This window comes from Schistocerca nitens, chromosome 5 (genome assembly GCF_023898315.1).
Source record: "Schistocerca nitens isolate TAMUIC-IGC-003100 chromosome 5, iqSchNite1.1, whole genome shotgun sequence".
NCBI lineage: Eukaryota > Metazoa > Arthropoda > Insecta > Orthoptera > Acrididae > Schistocerca > Schistocerca nitens.
Window position 1 is genome coordinate 866,836,689 of NC_064618.1, and position 21,846 is coordinate 866,858,534.

General features: G+C 41.6%; 1 protein-coding gene across 1 annotated transcript in view; it reads right to left on the reverse strand.

Moving 5' to 3' along the window:
• LOC126260771 (dynein intermediate chain 3, ciliary-like) overlaps positions 1-21,846 on the reverse strand; it is a 176,215-nt gene that overhangs the window by 110,439 nt on the left and 43,930 nt on the right. The window contains exon 2 of the mRNA XM_049958109.1: positions 6,934-7,192. Coding sequence (XP_049814066.1) covers positions 6,934-7,192 — 259 coding nt within the window. The remainder of the gene's footprint in view (positions 1-6,933; positions 7,193-21,846) is intronic.

The following is a 21,846-nucleotide window of genomic DNA, read 5'->3' on the forward strand; positions in this document are numbered from 1 at the left end:
TTCTGATTAACTGTGTTTCTACAGCTCGGTTTAAGTCAGTGCTGTTGTTTCTGTCCTTATCTGATTATAATTCAATGACTAGTTTGTAAGTTTAGTTTATAAACAATTAATAATTATACAGTAATTTTTGCTCCAACAGTGAGCTAGCGACCATTCTTAAGTCACTTGTGATCTCAAATTATAACAAGTCAGTTTATTTTTCCAAATTTCAATAACTATATCTTATTTTTATCTTTTTTGTCAGAATTTCTTTCAATCATTATCGTGCAAAAGTAGTTACGCCATAACAACTCAGTTACAACTGTACCTGCACTTATTCGGATTTTCATTATTATTTGAAACAGGTGCCTTTCCCAAGCAACAGGGAATATTAGATGCACATGTAATTTAAAAATCCTAATTAACCAGAAGTGTAGGTCTGTTATACTATGGTTACAGTCAATCAAGGTAACATTTTACCAGTCAGGGTATCTTTGCACTACTTTCCACTTTTGTTTCAAATGGCTGCTGCTTCAGCTACTTGCATTATTTTTTACTTAGAGTGAAAGTTTTATTATATCTGTGATTTCTAGTTAGTATTTCAGTTGTCAGTTGTCCTTCCAATTTCCCCTACAAGCTCTTAGGCTTGTGATTATCCTTTGATTGCTTTGACTGGAACAGAGCATCTGATAACAGTGATTTATGTTTAAGTTGAACACTGCAAAGTTGATACAATTATCTTGATATTTCAAAGTAAGCCTGCAGCACTGAATTAACACTGTTTGTTTTTACTTCATATTAACATATTTTACTTCATATTAACACCTGCGTTCCTTCTGGCATGAACTAAATTTACCCAGATCATTAAATATAGGAAAAATTCTTTGTTTCGTAAGACTGAAAGACTGTGTAAGTTTATACCAGCATTGAAATTGAAATTTTACTCTAATAGGCACAGTTAGTTTAAATCTTCACTTTCGAAGCAATCAGTAATGACAGGCATAAAATTTTACAATGTCTGTTGTGAAGTGTAACTTATTTTGTGTACAGTATTTTCAGAAAATGTTAAAAAGTGGTACAACTACATATAGGTTAAATCATTATCCTGAGGTAGCATTCTATTTGTCATCTCATTTGTTTAATAATCTGTTATTTTATTTAGCTGTTTATAAACTAATCACTGTGTGTTCATAAGACAGGCCTTATGAATAATTGTGCTTAAAGAAACCGCACATAATCAAACCACTAAATATGAAAATGGGATAGCAAAAAATTTATTTCAACTGATGAGTAATTTCATAACATTTAACAATTACAATAACACCAATTGGGTTGTTTCATCCAGTACAGGATTGTAGTTGCATTTCATTCCATGATTTATTTCAGGATCGAGTGCCCTAATAAACATATGAGGCCTTAGACTTGGACAGTTAATGTAGGGGCTCCGAGCTCTAAACAGTGAAGCAGCAGTAGCAGTAGCAGTGCAGTTGTGGAGTAGCAGAAGGCAACAGTATTTGCAATACCACAATGTATCTACGAGGACTCCACGCAACCACTTATTCATGGCACTGTCCATGCATCACAAGTTTCATGCTGTGGCTTTTTTGCACTGTGGTATTCACATGTTCACCACATCGATGCTGGCGCAAACCAATATCACAGCTTTGCCAGTCTGCCACGTACATGCTGCCACCTGCCCAAGCTGCAGTTGTGACAGGTCCATCGAACCTGTGTGGCCATCTGCCCATGCTGCAGTTCTTTGCAAAGGCACCAAGTCCACACTGCCTCCTGACCACACTGTAGCTGTTGCACAACCGCCCTGTCCACACTGACATCTCCCCAAACCACAGTTTCTTAGTGACATTGTGCCCATCCACACCACATCCTGACTAAACCACACAGGCATACTCAGTCAGCACCAATGTCTGCTTGTGTCACAACACATCTGCACCACCACCTCCACGTCACATTGCCTCTGCAGTGCTGCCTCTGTGCCATGTTGCATCTGTGCTACCGCCTCTGTGAAGTGCCACATTTGCACTGAGTTCTACGTATCTGTGCCCTGACATGCCCATGCCATGACCTCTGTAATGCTTTGCTTTTGTGCCACAGCATCTCTGTGGCACTGCCTCCACTCCCTCACTTGTGTGCCACTGCTTTCATACCACAGCATCTCTGCATCACTACCTCTGGACCACGTCTTCTTCGTGCCACTGACTTCATGTGGCAGAAGGCAATAGTACACATGTTACTGTCTATGGGCCACAACGTCTTTGTGTCACCTCTTCTGAGCTGCAACACCTCCACACTGCCAGTTCCATACCACTTTGCTTCTGCACTGCCGCCATTGTGTTGCAGTATCTCTACGTCATCGTGCCTGGACCACATCACCTCCAAGACACCATCCTCATGCTGCAGCATCTCCGTGTCACTCCTTCGGGGCTTTGTCATCTCTGCTCTGCTACTTCCAAGCTGCAGCATTTTAGCGCTGCTGCCCCTGTACCATATTGATTTTGCACTGCTGTCTCTGTGTCACCTCCAGGCCATGTCATCTCCGTGCCACTGCCTCCAAGTTACAGCTGTCACTGTGCCACACTGTTTCCTTGCCACTGGCTCCTAGGCACAGTGTCAACTAACTGGAGACAGCAATCCCAGACACTGCCTTCTGCAACACATTGCATTGTAGCAGCGAGCATAAGAATTTCAAGTACAGCAGCTGTTGCATTCCTTGTATGTGGTTTGAATCGCCAGTTGTAACCAACAAATTAAAAAATCACCACATGATTGTGGATCAGGACGTATGAAGTCCTAGACGTCAGAGAGGAGAAGTAGAAACAGAAGGTCAATGGACAGCTGGAGATATATTTTCATTACTTTTGAATGCTATGAATGCTAATTACACTAAAATAGAATCAATATTTAAAGATACAGGTTCAAGGATGGGTGGTATGGAATCTGAAGTAATTAGGGAGATAAAATCAGACTTCAGGGATAATATGGAGGAATTAAAATTAGAATTTGTGGGGTATAACAAGTAAAGTGGGTAACAAATGTGATAAATTGGAAACCAAACTCACAGGGATTGAAAGTAAATTTCAAATTAATGTTAAATTGTTAGACAAAGTTAAACAGAGGGCCACTGGGATAGAGAAAGGGTTAATAGTAAAGTGCAAAGCAAGCTTGTGGGGCAGATTAAGGCACATGAACAGAAGTGTAAAATGTGAGAAGACAAACAGATGCACAATTCAAGTCTATCAAGGAAGAGATTTCTGAATGTCACAAAAAGATGAATAGTAATAACAAAGCATTAGAAGAGGAAGGGGGGGAGTCTGCATGGGAGGAGGAAGAGTGGTGAGAGAACGGGGACAGAGTGGTGTGGGCAGAAGAGAGGGGAAAAGGTGAGGTGAGGGAGTGGGAAACAGGTTATCAAATGTTCAGGCCAGGGTGATGGTGAGAGTGCAGGGTATGCTGAAGAGACAATTCCCACCAGTGTAGTTCAGAAAATACAGTGCTAGGAGGGAGTATGCAAATGACCTGCATAGTGAAGCAACTATTGAAATTGTTATTGTGTAGTGCCATGCAGCATGTTTGAGAACTGGATGGTCAAGTTTGCTGTTTGCCACAGTTTAGCAGTGGACATTCATGTGAGTAGACAGTTGGTTACTTGTCATGGAATGCCACAGAATACTGACCACAGAATACTGAACAGTAATTGCAGCATAGCTAACAAAAATGGCTACATTCATACAGGGACCTGCTTTTCACAGTGTAGAAAGTAGAAAATGCCAGTGATTGGACTACAGTTGTAGGTGGTGGGCAACGAATGGGGCAAGTTTTGCACCTGGGTCAAGCAGAAGGGAATGACTCAAGGGATGCAGGATTAGGTCAGACTGGAACAGGGATGGACAAGGTTGGGTGGGTGGCAGAATTATACTTTCAGTGAAGTGGGTAGAATTTTGGATAGGAACCCCTCATGTCAGTGAATGACAAGAGGTAGTCGAAGCTATGGTGAAGGATGTGGTTGAACTTCAAGGGCAGTGTGATACTGAGTGATAAGAGGAATGCTGGTCCATGGCTTGTTAACAGATTTACTAGAGACAGTGGAGGAGATGGCATGATCCATTTATGGATACAGTTTCTGGGAAGGTTATAGGTGTATATTGACAACTTCTGCTTTCCACTGCAGTTGCAGCATACATGGTAACAAAGAGACTCTTTGACATGAAACTGGTGACAGCTGTGGAAGTGACTGGTGCATCTGAGATGAATAGACGTATTTATGGAGCCATCTGAGAGGTGGAGATTGACATCAAAGAAGGTGGCTCATTGAGTTGATAAGGACTAGGTGACGCAGATTTGGGAGTAGATGTTGAGGTTATGGAAGAAAGAGCAAAGGCAGTCCCTGCTATGAGTCCAGATCATGAAAATGTCATCAACCAGACAAGGGTTTTACATGTTGAATGGGTAGGAAGAGTTCCTCCAGATGGCCCATAAATAAACTGGCACAGGATGGTGCCAGGAAATATCTGTGGCAGTACCATGGATTTGTTTATCAATCTGGCCCTCAAAGGTGAAATAATTCTGGGTCGGGATGTCGGCTAAGAGGATCAGGAAACAAGTGATGGGTCTGGTATCAGAAAGACATTGGGAAGGTGCATGCCTGCAAGGCCATGAGCATGTGAGATGTTGGTGTATTAGAACAGTGACCAACAAGAAGTCAGGTGGAAAGGCAGTGAAGGAAGTGAGCAGTGTCTTGAATGTAAGACGGGAGGTTATCAACAATAGTATAAAGGTGTTGGTCAACAAAGGCAGAGGTTCATTCTGTGGGACCACTGTACCCAGCCACAAGGGGATGACCAGTAGGGAGACCTGTTGGGTTGGGTTTGTGGAGCTTGGGAGGTGGCCTCATGTCATGAACAACCTTTGTTCTTTCCTCCATAACCTCAACACCTACTCTGAAATCCACTTCCCTGGTCCTTCTTACCTCAATGAGCCACCTTCCTACATGTCAACCTCCATCTTTCATGTGGTTCCATAAATATGGCTGGTCATATCAAGTATGCACCAACAGTACTCTCACTTTGACAGCTGTCACAAGTCCCAAGTCAAAAAGTCTCTTCCTTAGAGCCTCACCACATAAGGATGCCACAACTGCAGTGGAAAGAAGGAGCTGTTGAAATACATGGATAACCTTACCAGAGTCTTTAATGACAGGCAGTACTCTATCCAGTTCACCCATAAACAAACCTGCCATGCCATCTCCTCTCCTGACACTAGTAAACCTGTTAACTAGCCACAAACCAGCATTCCTCTGATCACCCAGTATCACACTGGCTTTGAAAAGGCTTAACCACATCCTTCATCAGGGCTTTGGCTACTGCCCTGAGGTGAGGGATATCCTAGTCAAAATTCTACCCACTTCACCCAATATACCTTTGTTCATCCCTATTCTAATCCTGCTTGGGACTTATCGAGTTTATTACTCATCCTACACACGCAGTGTGAGTTAAAAATAAGAATTCGTTTGGGATAGAGACAGCCTTAACTGAAAATGTTGCTTGTTGACATCATAAGATCGAGCCATACATGCCTGCTTTACAACCAGTAGATAAGATAGCTAAATAATCTGCAGTAAATTGTGATCTTACAGTCAAATAAAGCAAGCACAGGCACAGTATGTGAATTAATTAATAATAATACACTGAAGTTATGAGCAATGATCAGAAATGATAAAAATGGGCCATATTTGAAAATTAATGTAGTTGGTAACACTAGTTTAAAGTTGCACAAGACTGATAATTTATTCTGAAATAAAGCAATGTTATGCAGAAATGGTTGACCTACAAAATATACTTAAACAGGTTATAGAATAATAAATATAATTGCTAGTTCAAAATTTACAAGTCCTACTTGTAGCTGAATTTGACTGAGCATAAGCATAACAGAAGTCTTACAAAACTTTCCTGTCACATGAGGCATATTACCAAGTCCTATGTCCTTCTATAGCATGATATCAAAGTAAAACTTTGCTACCACTTCCTCTGATGGCCCCTACAGAACTGTTCTTCTCAGTACTCTGTTGGGCCCAAGAGCCATTCCGCTTCCCAGCATTCTCCAGCAACCTATCGCTCCTGCCAATGTGCACTTGAGATATTCCGACCAAAAGCATTAGATGATCTAGAGAATTTTTAGGAACAAAATGTTGTGGTCCACTGTCAAATTAAACTAAAAAAATAATACAGTCATATAAATGTGCATAGACAGGAGATGGAGAGAAATTTGCATAAATACAATGCAATTTACACATTCAGCTCCTTACTTTGCTAAGTTTTATACACCTGTATAAAACTTATATTTCATAACTATCAAGTGTATAACAATCCTTCAGAGGTCAGAAGAGTACAAGCAATTTATGTCATAAGAAAAATCTTGACAAAAAAAATGAAGCTGATTTGAGGTAGCTTTTATCTTTTCGGTAAGGTTCAATACAGTAGAAATTTGTGTTACTACTTACATTTAGCAAAAATAGATGAGGGTATATATAAAACACACTGATAACATTGCCTATGCAGGGACAATACATTACTGATGTCAGAGACCAAAGTTATGCAGCTCTGAAGTGGAATATCTGTGGGACTGGAGATAAAAAACAGTCTGGTTTTGACCTTCATATGTTGCAGACGTCTTGTGTGTTCTGTTCTAACTAAGTATTATCTGTTCATCATCACATCAGCTGACTCATTGGTACGTCCGACTATGTCCATACAGGAGACCTACCACACCTACATAATAATGTCTTCCCCAGAATCTGTTCCTAAATTATTTTTTACACAAGCTATTAAGAATTCTGGGAGTAGATACTTCTAGACAATCCTATTTACAAATGTAGCTACTAATTTCCAGCAAATAATTCTGAAATAATGTTTATAGACTCATCAATTTTATAACACTCACCAACATCCCAGATGTATGATGTTGTATCTGTGTTTTTAAGCAGTGCTCCAAAACTCATATTGCAGTGTGATACAGCCATCAATGATCCTTCTGGTGCCCAAGAAATGTGGTTAATTGGTCTTTCAGGACGTGAGCAGTCCCTGAAAACACTAATTTTCCGAGCAGTTGCCATCTTGTCAAGTGATTGGAACTCGATACCTCCATAGTAGTCATCATAAATGTTGACAGTGTTATTTTGCAGTATATAATGCTCCATTGGCTGAAACATTATAGATAAAATGTCTTTACAAATATACATATTCTAAGCAGACCTTTACAGCAATCAAGTTTCATTATGATTAATGCATTGCAAAAATCAGTTTATATGAGGACAGTTTGGAAAGTAACTTATCCCACATAATAGTGGAATAGTTAAAGGACATTTATCATAAAATTATGAAATTTGCACCATTTGATTTTTTTTTTTTTAAATAATAACCATTCAGATTTAAGAGTTTATCATTTCTATTAACTAACTGACAATTTCCAACTGTAATGAAATTCTGCCACCTGAGATTGCTGCCATTCTGCAACAACATTTGGGTTTTTCATTGAAGACAAAGTATTTGAAGGCAATTCACAGTCTCATGTGCATGAAGATGTGGAAATCAGTAATAGCCAAGTTCAGCTGCACAGAGGCTGTTAAACATGTACCACATTTGAAAAAATTATGATTGTTGTGTCACTTCAAATGGGATGGTTCTGGTCGTACACTATACTGTTTGGATTTGGATACAGGTGATTTCTACCTCTTTATACACACGAAAAAGACACTTGGCTCCTAACAGTTTGACTTCAATCGTGCGCTACAAGATGATATTACAGGCCTGCTGCAATTCCAGGCAGCCAAAACACAGCATGGCCATTGTAACCACACAATATCAGTCCAAAGTTAATACTGAAAGAGAGAAAACTGTAAGATAAGCAATAGTCAAACACTGTATCAAATGGTGCAGTCTGCAGGCTTCAAGTGATAACAGGGAGATGGTAAAATGTGACTGCACATGCGTGCTTAACTACAGAACTCTGCCAGATTGCATGCCCATTGTACTCTTCACTTGTGCTCCCTTGACAGCCACAGTATCTGAGACTCCATATTGACACTGTGGCTTAAAGGGGAATTTGAATCACTGTAGATACAAAAAAGAAGGAAGGGTGAAAGAACAGGTTTAACATCATGCATGACTTCAGCTATAAGATCTCTCCATCTGTTAATCAGCACAAGGGGCCAAAAGAACCAGGCTTGTGGCTGGCCCACTGAAGAAGAGGGGAGAGAGGCACCGGCATTCCTATCACCGAATCATCCCACAGCATCTCTGCACTGTGATCACACAGTTCCAGGACAACTGACATGGATCTTTGCACTGGCCACTCATACATCCTGTTGAGGTACTTGTGCCAATTGGGGCAGTGGGGGTGGGTGAGGGGGTGAGAGTGGCTCCACTTCCAGGGATACCTCACTGCTTTTTGGGTTGATTTCTGCTGCTATATTCACTTTGCGAGAGGTGTTGTGTAGGTGTGGGTGGTAGTGGTGTGGTGGTGGTGGTGGAGGTAGTAAAGGTGGGGAGGAGGTGGGGGGGGGATGCCAGAAGCGACATAAGAGGTAAATATTTCCACCTCCACTAGCTCCCATTGCTGGTCACTGTCAAAGCCACTAGATTACCATAAGTAGGGGCAGGAGTGACGCTCAATCTGATGGCAGGAGGCAATCTGGGGGGTGAGCTTGTTATGGGTGTGGTTGCTTGCACTTGCTCTAGTTGGCTGCAGGAGAAGGGCAGGGGGGAGGGGGTACAGGTAATGCAGACTGCCATAGCCAGAGCTGGTTTTTATGCCAGACTATCTGTTCATGGAGATGGACTGATAATTGGCAGGGAAGCTGTTAAGTGCATCCTCGGAAATGGCCGTCATCATAAATTTGTGCATCTACATTTTAAATACTCTGACCAGCTACTCCACCTCTTAGTTTGACACTGGATGGAATGTGGCAGTGATCAGATTCTTGATACCATGGCACTGACAGAACAACTGAAACACAGATAATGTAAAATGAGGGCCATTGTCAGAGACAGTTGTGGTGGACACTCCCTCTAAAGCAAAGATAGTATAAAATACACAGGCAGTAACCAACACCATTGTTCTAGCCATTCGTAAGACATATATGGGAATTTAAGGAAGGCATCAACAACAAGCAGTCACACTGGTCCCTGGAATGGTGTGGCAAAATCAATGTGAACTCTTTGCACAAAGGGTTAAAACACAGTGTTAGAGCCAACTGATTGTCAGCACAGACATGGCAGTTGGGACAGTGTGTTCAATGGTAGCATTCACCATGCACCAATAAATGTGGGACCATGCTAATGACTTCATCATACACGTACTCCAATATGCGGTTGAGCCGTGTCAGATTGTATCGATTTCTCTTCCAGGTGGCTTCCTCTGCTTGGCTTCTCCTCTGGTTGTCTGGTGGCACTGCCACCATGCTGCAACCAGTGGGACAAATTTTCACTGCATGTGAGTCTCATTTGGACAGTGCTGGGAGGAAGTTGTGGCTCTGAACTGAAGTGATCAATGAGTTGTATAGCTGATTGTGCAGGATGAGACCAAAAGCTCCATTCTGAAAGAGGCTGATGGCTATCGGTTTCCCATCGAAAGTGTGTTGCTCCCACCACCCATTGTGTTGCCGTCCATTGAAGTGACCTCCTAGTAACGAGCTGTCAGTTGCCAATTCACTTGCAACCCTTTCTCTTACCTGGGATTTAATCGGAAATGACCATTGGTTGGTTGGTCAGTTGTCTCAGCAGATTATGTGTACTTGGTCCTTTGGCTGCTTCTGGCTTCTGTGTGCCCCTGATTACTTACAATTAATGCCTGTTGCTACAAAGTGCCTGGTTTTAGTATTGTTTGAGTTGCTTGTGGTATTGTTTTTTGGTATATCTAAGAAGGGATCCAACTAGTAGGAGTACTACTGGGATAGACAGGGCAATTATTGTGTTGAATTGTTACTCTTTTTTTAAAATTATGTTTTAGAATTTTACTGGCCATCCAATGGGTTGTCTGTTAGCACTAGCTGCACAGGGAGATGGCTGTCATGTAGCACACAGTGTGGACTGTCGATGAACGCCCTATGTTGGTAACTTGTATCTGCATCTAGTGAAATTTAAATTATATATACAGTATATATATAATTTCAGAGTTCTGGGGACAAATAACAGTTTCACTGTAGTTATCTTTGATTATTTCTTGGGCTTATGTACTATAATATTATTTAAGTGTTTAAAAAGAAAATGGAACAAATTTGCAGAAGGTTCAAATGGTGAATTATTCTTGTGTTTCACATGGTCTAAACTGATATAACACTAATATCAGAGTGTCAGTTTTGCAGGTTGGGCTAGTTAGCCATATTGTATGCTGATACAGTTCCTGGTTGTTTGACTGGCCAAACAATTGTTCCAGTGTGCCTCACCAAGTGACCAGCTTGATGATGGGTGAGGAAGCAAGCACAGTTCTGGGCAGAGGCTGGTACTGGGACCTCAATGGGACCACTATTCCATGTCAAATTGTGGTTGTGGGTCGTCTCGTCGGTCACTTGAGTTAAGTACTTATGCTTACTGCGATGCTCCGTTCTGAGGATCTTCTTAATTTTCTGTTCCTCATTAAATTTGCCCTTACCTGCCTTCCCCCCTGGAAACAAGCCTCAAAATTGTGCAAATAGGAAGGTGTCAAGCCATCGGACAGTTGCTAAATTTCACCAAGTTAAACACTGTTGCATTTTAGTTAACATTTAAGCCCCTACAGGCTTCTTGCTGTCACTGTTTTTACATTTGTTGTATTCCTGGTAGCCACCCCAGTGGTCTAGTTGTTTTGAAGCAGGGCATTTACTCTCTTAAATTGTTTTGGAAGAATTGTAAAATATCTTGATCTATTTCTGTTAATGTGGTTTTTTTTAGGGTTTCTTTTAAAAGAGAATATTTGTAAGCCTTCTGGGGCTCTGTAATGATTTTGACCTTCTTGTAACATTTAATATGAGCTTAAGTTATGATGGCAACCACTAGGTGGCGGTGTTACTGAGGTAGCAAAGAAGTGGCACACACCCTTGGACAGCCGAATTCATATTCCTTATGATCTGATTGGTGAGGTAGGTGCAGTGGTTTCTACTTGTTCTAGTGTTCTCAGAGGGCTTAGTCACAATATTCGGTTTCTTGAAGATGCAAGCAGAGAGCAAGAGTTCAGGCTCAATTGTGATTTGAGGCTCCTCCCTCTTAATAAGGGGCACAATGACACTGTTAGGCAATTGTTTACTCACTTCAAGGGCCTACAAGTAACCACTAGCTCAATGAGTTTAGAAGGAGAGGCAAGTGGCACAGAGAGATGTGGCACCATCCAGGGTTCATCAGGTGAAGCATATCAGGATACTGATACTTACCTTCCCAACAGATCAACTGTGGAATCATTTGCTAGTTGCCTAACCCAATTATGCATTTAGTTTGGGCTGTTTCTGATCTAGCCATTGACCAACTGTCCCAGGTTGAAAAGCTGTTATGGATGATTGTCTGTTTTGAGATTCATGCTGATGAATTGCACATTCCCCACTAAGTTAAATTGCATTTATTATATCCTTTGACCCAAGGTTTGCTAAGTAGTTTACTTTCAGAGATACTTAGGGATCAGGACACTCTGGCAGATCTGAGGAGTCATGTGATACAGTTAACTATACCCTTAACGAATTAGAGTATGACCATTATTGGCAGGTACAAGGGCCTACTGAAAATTTGCTCGAATACATAGAATATGTGTGCACGGCAGTTGCCAAATTGCAGAAGATGGTCACGGAACACAACAATGTGCAGGGCACAAGACTGGAAGGTCAGTCAAGGGCTGCATTTGCCCAGAAGCTCACTACATTTTCTGAATTAAACAAACTGTTGTCTTCCAAGGACTCTTTTGAGATTTGCAGACGAGTAGCACAACCAGCAAAAGGGTTAGAGTCCAAATTCAAAGTCCAAGGCATTGGTTACCATTTAAAACTTCTGGTCATAAAGCATGTTTCTGGTGCAGAAAAGGAGATCATCTGTTGCACGATTGTCCGGTCGAGCATGGCTCAAGACCTGATAGATGGTGCCTAATGCACCGAAGTGAGACTGGTCAGTGCAAACCTCCTAGCCAATGTGCTCTAGTCCGAAACATTAACAGTTGTTCCTTGCCATATGTTTGTGCTCAACTTAACCAGGAACCATTCTGTGGCCTATTAGACTTAGGCAACTCAATTTCTTTGTTATATTAACATTGGTATTTGGAACATGATAGGTCATGTAGAATGCCACCATTGTGTCAAACTATTTAGAGATGTTGGGCAGTTAATGGCCAAGTGTTGCCTCTGACAGATGAGGTCTGGGGAAACAACCCATTTTTGATTTTTCATGGCCAATTAAACTGGTCATTGGTAAGAATTTGTCTGTTCCCTTACTCCTCGGTTGTGACTTTATTCGGCAAACTGGGTTGGTGCTTGATTTTGCCAGTTAAGACCTTTTTCTTTAAGTTTCATCCTTTGGGAAAAATAGCCCTTTGTTCTTGTCATAACAGTGGCAACATCAAACTACTTAACTCATGCCAATCTGAGTTTGTCGTTAATCATCTTGAGCAAAGTCATGCTCATCAACTGTTGAAGATCTTGGGAGACTGTCCTGGTGTCTTCACTAACCATTTAGGCATAACAGACAAAATTTAGTGTAAAATTCATTTATTGGATGATGTCCCTGAGCAGCAAGCTTCGTATCGTATGTCACTCCCCAAAATGAGGACATTGCAGCAGAAAGTGAGCCAAATGTTGAAGGAAGGAGTTATCAGGCCATCCAAGTCACCTTATGCATTGCCTATTTTTCTTCTTCCCAAGGGACAAGGCGAAGATTTTAGGCCGGAGGATGATTATAGGGCCCTTAACCAAAAGGTTATCCTTGAATCCGGGGCACTGCCTGATTTACATAATTGTTTCACGCAGTTCTTTGGAGCCAGCTACTTTACTGTGTTTGATCTTAACCAACCCTATTATCAGATACCACTTACTGAGGATTCTAGGCAGATGACCTTATTTTGTACCAACTGGAACCTGTATGAGTTCAATCAAATTCCTTTAGACTTATCTATTGGGGAAGTAGTCTCGTCTTGTCTGTTGGACCAAGTGTTGTGTGATCTCAAGTTTAGCTGCATGTATAACTACCTCAGTGACATTCTCATCTATAGCAGTTCTCTTGACCAGCATCTGTGTCATATTCAGGGGATGTTACCATGGCTTTGGGCAGCTGGGTTAATGGTTAACCCATCTAAGGGCACCCTAGCTAGATGTAATATATCCCTCCTGGGGCATATTGTTTCAAAGGATGGGTTCAGGACTGACCAAGAGCGGACCTCCACCTTGTGATGACTCCTGCCCCCCATGAATAAAAAGGGAATAGGTTGTTTTATTGGCCCCTCTTAATAGTTTATGTAACAAGGGGGCAGCCTTCATTTGGGGAGAGAGTCAGTAGTCTGCCTTTGAAGCAATTAAAACTGCTTTGAGTAACCCTCCAGCATTGGCCTTCCCAGAGTTTCAAAAAGCCTTTATAGTCCAGACCAATGGCTCCATTGCTGGTGTTGCTGCTGTTCTACTGCAGGAATGTTCTGGGAGGAGGTGCCCTGTCGCCTATGCTTCTAGGAGCTTGATACTGGCTGCATTAAAATACTCGAAAAATTAAAATTCTACCTGGAGCGTAGGGGGGTTTGATCTCAAAACTGACAATCAGGTGTTAAGCTGCGTCCTGGCCAATTAGGTTTTAAGCTGTGTCCTGGTCCATCCCACAAAAACTGGAAGAATTGCTAGGTGGGCATATATCCGATTCCGCTTTCGGGTGTGGCATATGAGGGGGCTGACAACCAGGTGGCCAATGCACTTAGCTGGATGTTTCTGGAGTACAGCGAGAAGATAACCGTGTGTGAAAAAGCATCTGAGGAATCGAGTGTTGCCATCTTAACCAAAGTGCCAGAGCTCTTTGCTGATCTCAGCATTAAGCAGGGCTGGGATCCTGAGCTGGACACTATTAGGAAGCTTCTCCTTGCTGGAGGGCAGGTGCCAGGATATCTGTTGATTAAGGTGTTGTGAATTGGCAGGAGCCAATCCACGGGGTTTGGAGGAAGCTGAAAGGCACGCGTTTAAGCTCACGCAGGCTGGCGTGAGGTCTGGAACAGGACACGGAATGAATACTAGCAAATAAAGTACGTAGCTTCTGGAATACTTAACTTTAATCCATAATTGGTGAACATCGGTCTGACGGTACATGCATCACAAGATAAATAGCAATTGATAATGGTGCCTTGCTAGGTCGTAGCAAATGACGTAGCTGAAGGCTATGCTAACTATCGTCTCGGCAATTGAGAGCATAATTTATCAGTGAACCATTGCTAGCAAAGTCGGCTGTACAACTGGGGCGAGTGCTAGGAAGTCTCTCTAGACCTGCTGTGTGGCGGCGCTCGGTCTGCAATCACTGACAGTGGCGACACGCGGGTCCGATGTATACTAGCGGACCGCGGCCGATTTAAAGGCTACCACCTAGCAAGTGTGGTGTCTGGTGGTGACACCACATAAGGGATTTGTGTCGTGAGGTTGGGAGACCACCTGAGCCCAGAGTTTGTTTGCACTTGGAATTTGTCCCGTCAATTTTCACTATTTTCATGACTTCTTGCTCAGGGCCTATTTGGGGCTTCACAATACCACTGCTAAACTGAAACAACATATAACTTAGCCGTTTTTCAGTAAGGATGTCCAATGATTAGTAGGGGAGTGCTAGCTACACTATGTGATCAAAAATATCTGGACACCTGGCTGAAAGTGACTTACAAATTTGTGGTACCCTCCATTGGTAATGCTGGAATTTAGTATAGTGTTGTCCCACCCTTACTCTTGATGTCAGCTTCCACCCTTGCAGGCACACATTCAATCAGGTGCTGGAAGGTTTCTTGGGGAATGGCAGCCCATTCTTCATGGAGTGCTGAACTGAGGAGAGGTATCGATGTCAGTCAGTGAGGTATGGCATGAAGTCAGCTTTCGAAAACATCTCAAAGGTGTTCTATAGGGTTCAGGTCACGACTCTGTGCAAGCCAGTCCATTACAGGGATGTTGTTGTTGTGTAACCAGTCCGCCACAGGCCGTGCATTATGAACAGGTGCTCAAACGTGTAGAAAGATGCAATCACCATCCCCGAATTGCTCTTCAACAGTGGGAAACAAGAAGGTGCTTAAAAATCAATGTAGGCCTGTGCTGTGACAGTGCCACACAAAACAAAAAAGGGTGCAAACCTCCTCCATTAGAAACACTACCTCACCATAATACCACCACCTCTGAAATTTACTGTTGTCACCACACACGCTGGCAGATGGCGTTCACCATGCATTTGCCATGCCCACACTCTGCCACTGGATTGTCACGTTGTGTTCCATAATTCGTCATTCCACACAGCAGTTTTTTCACTGTTCAATTGTCCAATGTTTACACTCCTTAAACGAAGCGAGGCATCATTTGGCATAAACCGGCGTGATGTGTGGCTTATGAGCAGCCGCTCAACCATGAAATCCAAGTTTTCTCACCTCCTGCTTAGTACTTAAAGTGGATGCTGATGCAGTTCGGAATTCCTGTGTGATGGTCTGGATAGGTGCCTGCCTATTACACATTACGACCCTCTTCAACTATAGGTGGGCTCTGTCAGTCAACAGACGAGGTTGGCCTGTATGCTTTTGTGCTGTAAATAACCCTTCACGTTTCTGCTTTACTATCAAATTGGAATCAGTGAATTAGGGATGTTTAGGAGTGTGGAAATCTGGCATAAAAATGTGTGACTCAAGTAACACCCAATCACCTGACCACGTTCAAAGTCCGTGAGTTCCGCAGAGTCTCCCATTCTGCTCTCTCATGATGATGACTACTGAGGTCACCGATATGAAGTACCTGACAGTAGGTGGCAGCACAATGCTCTTAACATGAAAAACATATGTTTTTGGGGCTGTTCGGATACTTTTGATCACGTAGTGTATGTAAAATCGGAAAACATAATCACAACTCTCCCAAGGACCCCCTCCAGTTGGAGAGAGAACAAGACCCTACGAACAAGTTATTCATCGATTACATGTGTCCCCTGCCCCATACTAAGGCAGGGAATTGTTACATATTGGTTGTCGTGGCTGGTTTTTCCCCATTCAGCTGACTTATTGCTAGTAGGGGAGTTACAGCCACAATTACTACCTACCATCTTTCTAAGATGTTTTCTGTATTTGGTCTGCCCTGGGCCTTAGTCAGTGACAATACCCCAGCCTTTGTTTCAAAATAGTTTAAGTGCTTCCCCCCCCCAGAATGACACCAGACATATTACGACAACATCCTACTATCCCCCAGCCTCGTTTGCTAAGAGACTAAACAGGAACCTTAAGGCCACTCTCATTGTCTATCATACTAAGACCCATACCAAGTGTGATGCTTCCCTCCCACAGATTAACCTCGCCTTAATTCCGCCCAACATGAGGCAATGAAGGCCACTGCCACTTCGCTAATGCTTACTTCCCACTCAATACCCCCTTGTGGAACATTAACGACCTTTTGCTGCAAAAGATTACCCCAGAGGTTATTCAACTGAACTGAGACAGGGCTAGGCGAATTATCCAATTGGCTCACCACCAATAAGCCAAGCATTATAATTAGGGAGGCAGCCTGCTCGTGTGAAAGTTGGGGATCAAATTTTCGTTCGTAATTCTGCTCTGTGGATGGTAGTGATGCCGGTATTTCTAGGAAGCTTGTGCCACATTTTTTGGGACCTTAGTTCCTCCAATTGCTGGGTCTTGTTAAGCTTTTAGTCCATAATCTAGCTAACTGTAGGGTCTCCCGAGTACGCATTATTCAGATTAAACAGGCTAGGTAAAGCCTCTCTGTTCTCTCACTCGCCTGACAAGAATAAGATGGGGGGGGGGGGGGGCAGGGTTATTGTTACAGTGGGGGGGTTAAGCCGTGTTGGCTCATATCGATTTTTCTTCTGGGTGACTTCCTCTACTTGGTTTCTCCTCTGGTCGTCCGGTGGCACTGCCACCAAGCTGCAACTGGTTGGCCAAATTTCTGTGGCATGTGAGTCTCATTTGGACAGCACTGGGAGGATGTTGGGGCTCTGAGCTGAAGTGGTCGGGGTGACAGAAGGCCAATTGTGTGAGATGTGACCAAAGACTCCATTCCGCAACAGGCTGACGGCTATATGTTTTCCATCGAAAGTGTGTTGCCGGCAGTGACCATTGTCCATCAAAGTGATCTCCTGGTAACAAGCTGTCAGTTGCCAATTCACTTGCAGCCCTTACTCTTGCCTGGAATTTTATAGGAAATGACCATTGGTCGGTTGGTCGGTTGTCTCAGCAGATGACGTATATTGGGTCTTTTGGCCGCTTTTGGGTTCTGTGTGTCCCTCATTACTTGATAATCGTACCTGTTGCTGCACAGTGACTGGTTTTAGTATTGTTTGCATTGCTTGTGGTATTGCCTTTTGGTAGATCTGTGAAGGGAGTCTTACTGTGTTACGCAGGGCAATTACTGTGTTCACTTGTTAAACTCTTCTTTTTAATTTTGTTTTAGAATTATATTGACCGCCCAGTGGGGTGTCCGTTAGCCCTAGCTGCACAAGGAGATAGCTGTCATGTAGCAAACACCGTGGACTGTTGACGAATGCCTTATATTGGTGAGGTGCAGTATTCTGGGCTAGTTAACCACATTGTATGCTGATCCAATTCCTGGTTGTTCGACTTGCGAACAAATTGTTTTGGTGTGCCTCACCAGCCAGACAACTTGATGATGTGAGAGGAAGTGGGTGCATTCTGGGCAGAGGTTGGTACTAGGACCTCTTTGGAACTGCTATTCTGTGCCGAACTGCAGTTGTGGGTCATCGGTCACTTAAGTACTTATGCTTCCTGTGATGCTCTGTCATAAATATATTTCTAATTGTAGTCAATTACCAAACATTTAAGCCCATACAGGCCTGCTTGCTGTCACTGTTCTTACATTTTTTGTATTCCTGGCAGCCACCTCTGTAGCCTAACTGTTTTGAAGGTGGACATTTACTCTCTTAAACTGTTTTGAAAGAAATGTAAAATGTCTTGATCTATTTCCGTCAAAATGTTTTCTTTAATTTTTTTTAAACGTAATATTTCTAAGCCTCCTGGGGCTCTTTATTGATTTTGACCTTGTTTTAATACGTAAAATTGTTTGTCACCTGTTAGTAAATTTTATTTGGTAGTTTTCAGCTGACGTTTGTTACTGTTTCTTGTTAAATATTTCAGTAAAACTTTTTATCACTGTTTTAATTTCGTTGAGTGTTCCAGTGGTCACCTGAATTTTTGGATTTAGCTAAGAAACTGTGTGAAGCTTTGGTGATATTGGCATTAGTTGTGGTTTAGTAGCATTAATAAAAGTTGTTGCTTTCTTAGTAGAGAGAGAATTTCGAAAGAGAGAAGCCTCTTGTAGATGTAGGTGTAGGAGACATGTAGCAGTCCTCAGCAGTTAGTAAGGCTATGTCAGTTGCAAATTCTAACAGAAAGAAGAACATTCTGATGCTACGTAGTTTGCACGGTAGAGGTGTGGGTCAGCAGTTGCGGAAGTGTTGGGGAGTGAGTACCAGGTCACCAGCATTGTGAAGCCTAGTGCAGGGTTGGCTCAGGTGACAGACAGCATAGGGGAGTTATGTAGGAATTTTACAAATAGGATCAGGTAGTGATTGTGGGTGGAGCAGGAATAGTCTTGATAGGGAAGGGGAATATGATGTAGGTGGTGACCTAAGATAGCTACTCAAACTGGTGGAACTAATGTGCACTTTATGCAACTGTTCCACCATCATGATTGGCCTCTTCTTACTGCTGCTGTTAGGTGTGTTAAAATGGGGCTGGGGAAGGCGCTGATGGTGGAGGGCATGGCTCACATTGCAGTGGTGTCATTGGAGTCTGTTAATAGGTCAGGTTTCACTAGTCATGGCCTGCACCTCAATAGGTATGGGAAGGGGAAGCTGGCAAAAAGCTTACAGGTGACAGTGTAGTGCAAGGTGATGGAATCACTCATGGAAAAATTCCTGTAGTAGTTGGTGTTAGAGCTGACCTTTTTTAGACTGAAGTCAGCTGATAGGTGTACCTGCTTAAAGGAAGTCCCTCTAATAAAGGAATAACCTTCAGAGGAGGTCAGGCATCCAAGCAGAGAAGGAATTAGTATATTTCATCAAAATTTAAGAGATGTTAGAGATAAAGTTAGTGAACTGCTTAAAGATGATGACTCTGAAATTATTGGTATATCAGAGCACCAGATAAATAATTTGACAGTTCAGAGGCTTCCTTTACCAGGAAACAGATTAGCCAGCTATTTTTCAAGGAGTTCTTTGTAGAGTGGGGGGTGGCCATGTACGTAAAAAACAGTTTGAGTCTGTAGACATATCATGGCACTGCAGCTGAATTTAGAGAAACTAAACTGCTAATCGTTGTTGTTTATAGGTCCCCAAACTCTGATTTCAGAGAACTTCTGCTCAAGCTAGAGAGGGGTTTTGATTCACTTTGTAGGAAGTACCATAAATTGGTTATGTGGTCACTTCAATATTGATTTTGTATGTGATTGTTCAAGAAAAAGGATGTTGGTAGATCTCCTAAACTCATATGATCTGATGCAGACTATGTTTCTTCCCACTCAGGGTGCAGGTGAACAGTAGCACAGCCATAAACAATACTTTTATTCATTCTCGATTTCCAGACGAGCATCCTGTTGGTAAAAGGGTGAAAGAACTTTCAGACTGTGATGCATAAATTTTCACACTAAAAGGCTTTTGTACTCAAACAAATGTTATACATAATTGCAAACTATGGAGGAAAGCTAATCCAGTGGCAATAGAGAGTTTTTTAAACCTCGTCAAGGAACAACAGTGGCAGGATGTTTATAGAGCCGATAACATAGATGACGAATATAATGTTTTCCTTAACACATTTGTCATGCTCTTTGAGAGCTGCTTTCCATTAGAACATTCTAAACAGGGCATTAGCAGTAAAAGGGATCCTGGGTTGCTGATTAGTGGGATAAGGGTATCTTGTAGAACAAAGTGGAAATTATATGAAAATGTTAGAAGAAGTCACAATCAATTTATAGCAGCCCATTACAAACAGTATTGTAAGGTGCTTAAAATGTTATTAGGATGGCAAAGAGTATGTGGCACACAAATAGAATAGCTAATTCACTGGGTAAAATTAAAACCATATGGTCAGCTTTGAAGGAAGTGTCTGGTCAACAGCACAAGAGTGACGATATAAAATCAGTTTGTAGTAAAAATATTTCTGTTACTAATACATCAGATATATGCAGAGTATTTAACAACCATTTTCTGAGCATTGCTGCTGAATTAAATAAAAACTTAGTTTCCACAGCGAACATATAACACTCTTGCAAATGCCTTTTCAAGACTGATGTCTGAAATACTCCTCTGTGATACTGACAAGGGGGAGATTGAGTCAATAATTAAATCACTGAAGACTAAGGACTCTCATGGTTATGGTGTAGTGTTTAGCAGAATATTAAAGTACTGTGCTGCACATGTTAGCCCTGTGTTTAGCCATATTTGTAATTTTTCCTTTAGGAATGGTCAGTTTCCTGAACGATTAAAGTACTCAGTAGCAAAGTTGCTTTATGAAAAATGGAGAAAGGGATAATGTAGACAATTTTAAACCTATATCTATGCCATCAGTGTTTGCTGAAGTTATTGAAAAGGCTGTGTATGTAAGAATAACTGATCATTTTACACCACATAATTTCCTGTCAAATGTACAGTTCAGGTTTAGAAGTGGTTTAACAACTGAAAATGCTATATTCTCTTTTCCCTGTGAGGTACTGGATGGATTAAACACAAGGTTTCAAATGCTAGGCATATTTTTTGATTTAACTAAGATGTTTGATTGTGTTGATTACAAAATATTGCTCCAGAAGTTGGACCGTTGTGGAATATGGGGAGTAGCTGAGATGTAGCAATCCATTGAAACCCATTTAAAGTAATAAGTCCTGTAATTGGTAGGAACATTTAGGATTAATGTAATTACCGGTAGGCGAAATCTGCAAAAAATGATTGTGTACATTGATCAAAGTCATTTCATTGAAACTGGGATGTATTTGTGTTAAAACAATAACTAAATTAAAGTCTGTTGTATTTAAATGAAAAACCAACTGAGAGAATCAGAATTGATTAGAAAATTAAAATGTAGTTAGCAAAAATGTTATAAGTGACATGTAAACATAGGTAGTTCTTTAGTATTTTGTCAATAAAAAATAAAAGACCTATATTGCCACACTCAAAGGGTGACTTGGAAACATATATATTGGTAGGAACATTTTCTGATCCATGTATCTTTCGCGTTTTATAAAAGTAGTAAAAGTATTGTTAATATTTCATATTTGAGTATTTTCACATTTATAAAATATTAAATGGTTAAAGTTCGATAAGTGTATTCGTTCTATAAGTGACAGTGCAACTGTTGAAGTATGTCATTAATTTCATACCAAGAGTTTTAATTGTAATTTTATTAAAAAAAACCTTTATAACAATGCCTCGGATTGTCCAGATTCCTATATAAAGGAGCAGCCATGTTGGCATTAGAGAGCAGTATTTTACTGGATTCTGTGCAAGAAGCATGTAATGACTTAAGGAAAATGTAAGTCAGTGTTGTCAGCATGTCAGTACAATTATGAAATATCTTCATTTACATCTACATCTACATGATTACTCTGCTATTCACAATAAAGTGATTGGCAAAGGCTTCAATGAACCACCTTCAAGCTGTCTCTCTACTGTTCCACTCTCAAACGGC